Source organism: Entelurus aequoreus, linkage group LG17, assembly GCF_033978785.1.
Source record: "Entelurus aequoreus isolate RoL-2023_Sb linkage group LG17, RoL_Eaeq_v1.1, whole genome shotgun sequence".
NCBI lineage: Eukaryota > Metazoa > Chordata > Actinopteri > Syngnathiformes > Syngnathidae > Entelurus > Entelurus aequoreus.
Genome location: NC_084747.1, coordinates 20,858,000 through 20,863,999, shown reverse-complemented (window position 1 = coordinate 20,863,999; position 6,000 = coordinate 20,858,000). Strand labels below are relative to the sequence as shown.

Here is a 6,000-nt window from a genome sequence, read left to right as displayed (position 1 = left end):
ATCTGCCGTGTTACAGACACCCTTTGGAAACAATTAAGGTATGTAAATAAACATTTACAAAATATTTCTGTGCAAATAACTCATTTTCACAACAGATATGGGAGTACATACGTTTTTACTTCTTCTCACTCCTTTTCGGATATGTTTACATTAATGTTTATTTTCATTTCTTGTTTCTTTTTGCTTTTTATTATTACTATTATTATTATTGTTTTTGTTATTCATTCTTGAATGGCTTTTTTGTTGTTTTTTGCTAAATTTGTTTGTTTTTGTTTTGTCTACATATTCGAAATAAACATGAAAGAAAGAAAGAAAGAAAGATATATATGCACCGTACATTGGGTGCGGCTTATATACCGGTGCGCTCTATAGTCCAGAAAACATGGTAGATGTGAACTTGCTGTCCAGCACAAGTAAACATGCTAGAGGACTGCTTGTATCGCACATGATATCACACACAAGTAAACATGCTAGAGGACTGCTTGTATCGCACATGATATCACACACAAGTAAACACGCTACAGGACTGCTTGTATCGCACATGATCACACACAAGTAAACGTGCTACAGGACAGCTTGTATCGCACATGATATCACACACAAGTAAACACGCTACAGGACTGCTTGTATCACACATGATATCACACACAAGTAAACACCCTACAGGACTGCTTGTATCACACATGATATCACACACAAGTAAACACGCTACAGTACTGCTTGTATCACACATGATATCACACACAACTAAACATGCCGCAGGACAGCTTGTATCGCACATGATATCAATACACAAGTAAACGTGCTGCAGGACAGCTTGTATCGCACATGGTATCACACACAAGTAAACAGGCTACAGGACGGTTTGTATCGCACATTATATCACACGCAAGTAAACGTGCCGCAGGACAGCTTGTATCACACATGGTATTACACACAAGTAAACAGGCTACAGGACTGTTTGTATAGCACATGATATCACACACAAGTAAATACGCTGCAGGACTGCTTGTATCGCACATGATATCACACACAACTAAACACGCCGCAGGACTGCTTGTATCGCACATGATATCACACACAAGTAAACACGCTACAAGACTGCTTGTATAGCACATGATATCACACACAAGTAAATATGCTACAGGACTGCTTGTATCGCACATTACATCACACACAACTAAACACGCCGTAGGACTGCTTGTATCGCACATGATACCACACACAAGTAAACACGCTACAGGACTGCTTGAATCGCACATGATATCACACACAGGTAAACGCGCTGCAGGACTGCTTGTATCGCACATGATATTGCACTCAAGTAAACACGCTACAGGGCTGTTTGTATTGCACATGATATCCCATTCAAGTAAACACGCTACAGGACTGCTTGTATCGCACATGATATCACACACAAGTAAACAGGCTACAGGACTGCTTGTATCGCACATGATATCACACACAAGTAAACATGCTACAGGACTACTTGTATCGCACATGATATCGCATACAAGTAAACACGCTACAGGACTGCTTGTATCGCACATGATATCACACATTTGATCAGATACTTCTTTTTTCCGATACCAATAATGGAGTGGGACACCATACGTGTCAGCAAAGTACCAGTTCATAAACACATTATAACGGGACTATTGCCCAATGATGTAAATTAAAATGCCATGTAACGCATAGATTGTGGTGCTGTGGCAAAAACTGTATCCATATTGTTTCCTGTCCCGGACTGGTCCGTGTGACCTTCATGGACACACCAGGAGATAAGAAAGAGACTCCCACCTGTCCTGTCCTGTAACAGTCCTCAAGGTCCCAGCAGTCCCGTGTCCGGCCCAGCAGTCCGCAGGTCCCGCGCCACATCCCCACTAGTGTCACTCACACATCTGCCAGCGCCCCTCAGAACCCCCGCGGACGCTCTTCCTGCGCATGTTTGCTTTCCCAGCTGTGTCAACAATGGCGGGAACAAGACTGGGGAAAGATTAACTTGTAGCACACGGGTCCAAAGGACAACAACAACAACAACAAGAGTTTGACTCTCACTGGGCTGAGGCACCAAAGCAAAAGTGAAGCAATAGAAGGTGTGGGAAGTCCCTGATCATCTTCAAATTGGGCTGCCTGTACACCTCCCCTGGTGGCCACACGCGGTACTACGCCCTCACGTCCCACCTTCCACAAACATTTGGACTTCTTATTCCTCCTAATGATCAATGTTAGTAAACACTTGGAGCAATCGTCACCTTCCACTACTTTCTCAACAAGCTGACACAGGAGCGACTAGGCAGGTATCACCCAGACACGACACGACATGTCCAAATATCAGGGGGCCGGGCCCTCGCTGCACGCACACACACACACACACACACACACACACACACACACATACACACACACACACACACACACACACACACACACACACACACAATCTTGTATTTATTACCTTCTTAAGACCGCCGAAAAATGCCTACCTCTTTCAGACCACCCTTTCTAGATATACCCAAATTTGTATTTACAACATAAATAATATATACATACTATGTAAATATCAAAAAAGTTAAGCTTTTAGTAAAAAATAAATAAAAAAAATGTTTGTTTGTAATTGTTTTTTAATCTTCATTATTTACTTCAAGTTATGACAGTATGTCTCTATATACATACTGTATTTATTTTATTTGTTTTATTAATTTTGGCCAAAGAAGGCGCATTTCAATCACTTACACACACTTGTTATTTCATATGTTGGCCAGAGGGAAGCGCTTCCAATTTTTACAGACACTTGTTATTTCATATGTTGACCAAAGGGGGAGCACTTTTAAAAGCGACACACAATCAATTGGAAAAATCCCTCCTTTTTGGGATCACCCTCATTTGGATAGATTTCACCAGCAGGGGTGCAAATGAGACATTCTCTATTAGATGCAATGTTATTGGGACCATGATTTATGTCATCACTTGTTCACACCTCCTCATATGGAAGATACTTTTCATTGTTGATGTCTCAAGAACGGTAGAAATACAAGTACACACACACACACACACACACACACACACACACACACACACACACTCACACACACACGTACACACAATGAGTGAACAAACTCCAGCAATGACAACAATGGCCGCCTGTAGTACAAAACCCAAAACCATGTTCACACTTAGAAACTTCATCTTTTTGGCCAAATAATCATTAACTTAGAGTTTAATGGCAGCAAAACATTGCAAAAAAGTTATCACAGGGGCATTTTTACCACTGTGTTACATGGCCTTTCCTTTTAACAACACTCAGTAAAGGTTTGGGAACTGAGGAGACACATTTTTTAAGTGAAATTCTTTCCCATTCTTGCTTGATGTACAGCTTAAGTTGTTCAACAGTCTCCTTCTGTTATTTTAGGCTTCATATTGCACCACACATTTTCAATGGGAGACAGGTCTGGACTACAGGCAGGCCAGTCTAGTACCCACACTCTTTTACTATGAAGCCACGCTGTTGTAACACGTGGCTTGGCATTGTCTTGCTGAAATAAGCAGGGGCGTCCATGATAACTTTGCTTGGATGGCAACATATGTTGCTCCAAAACCTGTATGTACCTTTCAGCATTAATGGTGCCTTCACAGATGTGTAAGTTACCCATGCCTTGGGCACTAATACACCTCCATACCATCCCAGAAGCTGGCTTTTACACTTTGCGCCTAGAACAGTCCGGATGGTTCTTTTCCTCTTTGGTCCGGAGAACACGACGTCCAAAGTTTCCATAAACATTTTGAAATTTGGACTCGTCAGACCATAGGACACTTTTCCACTTTGCATCAGCCCATCTTAGATGAGCTTGGGCCCAGCGAAGCATTTCTGGGTGTTGTTGATAAATGGCTTTGGCTTTGCATAGTGGAGTTTTAACTTGCACTTACAAATGTAGCGACAAACTGTAGTTACTGACAGTGGTTTTCTGAAGTGTTCCTGAGCCCATGTGGTGATATCCTTTACACACTGATGTCGCTTTTTGATGCAGTACCGCCTGAGGGATCCAAAGTCCGTAATATCATGGCTTACGTGCAGTGATTTCTCCAGATTCTCTGAACCTTTTGATGATATTACGGAGCGTAGATGGTGAAATCCCTAAATTCCTTGCAATAGCTGGTTGAGAAATGTTCTTAAACTGTTGGACAATTTTCTCAGGCATTTTTTGACAAAGTGGTGACCCTCGCCCCATCCTTGTTTGTGAATGCCCGAGCATTTCATTGAAGCTGTTTTTATACCCAATCATGGCACCCACCTGTTCCCAATTAGCCTATTCACCTGTGGGATGTTCCAAATAAGTCTTTGATGAGCATTCCTCAACTTTCTCAGTCTTTTTTGCCACTTGTGCCAGCTTTTTTGAAACATGTTGCAGGCATCAAATTCCAAATGAGCTAATATTTGCTAAAAATAACAAGGTTTCTCAGTGTGAACATGAAATATCTTGTCTTTGCAGTCTATTCAATTGAATATAAGTTGAAAAGGATTTGCAAATCATTGTATTCTGTTTTTATTTACCATTTACATAACATGACAACTTCACTGCTTTTGGGGTTTGTAATAAACATGTATATTGCATAAGAAGGGACTCATAAATAAGTGACAAAAATATATATATACATACAATGTGTGTATATATTAATCATGTTTCTCAACTAAACTGTCAATACAATGTAAGTGCATATGAAAATACAAGTGGTGGAAAAGTGTATTACAACCATACGGAGCACAGCTGAGAAACATCTTTTTTAGGCGGCCCCGGCCCTATGGTTAAGAACCACTGCTTTTTAAGACCTTTGTGATGGAACAGATGAAGTATATTTATTTACAATTTGTATTGCTAAGTATTTTATGAACCCTACGTAGCTCATGGACATCAAAAGCTTGCACACATGCACACACACACAAACACACACACACACACACACACACACACACACACACACAAGCACACACACACACACGCCCCCACGCATTCACGCACTCACACATTCTTGTATTTGTTATGTTCTTGATACCTCAGAAAAATACCTACCTCTAGTATTATAATAAAAGTCGTAATTTTACTCAACGCAAGTCAAAATTTTCATCCATCCATCCATTTTCTTCCGCTTATTCGAGGTCGGGTCGCGGGGGCAGCAGCCTAAGCAAGGAAGCCCAGACTTCCGTCTCCCCACTCACTTCGTCCAGCTCCTCCCGGGGGATCCGGAGGCGTTCCCAGGCCAGCCGGAAGACATAGTCTTCCCAACATGTCCTGGGTCTTCCCCTTGGCCTCCTGCCGGTCGGACGTGCCCCAAACACCTCCCTAGGGAGGCGTTCGGGTGGCATCCTGACCAGATGCCTGAACCACCTCATCTGGCTCCTCTCCATGTGGAGGAGCAGCGGCTTTACTTTGAGCTCCTCCCGGATGACAGAGCTTCTCATCCTATCTCTAAGGGAGAGCCACGCTACCCGGCGGAGGAAACTCATTTCGGCCGCTTGTACCCATGATCTTGTCCTTTCGGTCATAACCCAAAGCTCATGACCATAGGTGAGGATGGGAACTTAGATCGAATGGTAAATTGAGAGCTTTGCCTTCCGGCTCAGCTCCTTCTTCACCACAACGGATCGATACAGCGTCCGCATTACTGAAGACGCCACATGTTGATCTCACGATCCACTCTTCACTCACTCATGAGCAAGACTCCTAGGTACTTGAACTCCTCCACTTCGGGCAAGATCTCCTCCCCAACTTGGAGATGGCACTCCACCCTTTCCCGGGCGAGAACCATGGACTCGGACTTGGAGGTGCTGATTCTCATCCCAGTCGCTTCACACTCGGCTGTGAACCGATCCAGCGAGAGCTGAAGATCCTGGCCAGTTGAAGCCATCAGGACCACATCATCTGCAAAAAGCAGAGACCTAATCCTGCAGCCACCAAACCGAATGCCCTCAACGCCCTGACTGCGCCTAGAAATTGTGTCCAT

At 43.1% G+C, this 6,000-nt stretch overlaps 1 protein-coding gene across 2 annotated transcripts in view; it reads right to left on the bottom strand.

Moving 5' to 3' along the window:
* The window catches only part of LOC133632642 (ral guanine nucleotide dissociation stimulator-like), a 62,795-nt gene that overhangs the window by 38,748 nt on the left and 18,047 nt on the right, over window positions 1-6,000 (bottom strand). Inside the window, exon 1 of one of the 2 annotated variants that reach the window (XM_062025188.1) lies at window positions 1,801-2,007. The exons of the other annotated variant lie outside the window; for it this stretch is intronic. Coding sequence (XP_061881172.1) covers window positions 1,801-1,878 — 78 coding nt within the window. The 5' untranslated portion in view covers window positions 1,879-2,007. Of the gene's footprint in view, window positions 1-1,800; window positions 2,008-6,000 lie in introns of those variants that run through there. 2 annotated transcript variants of the gene reach the window in all.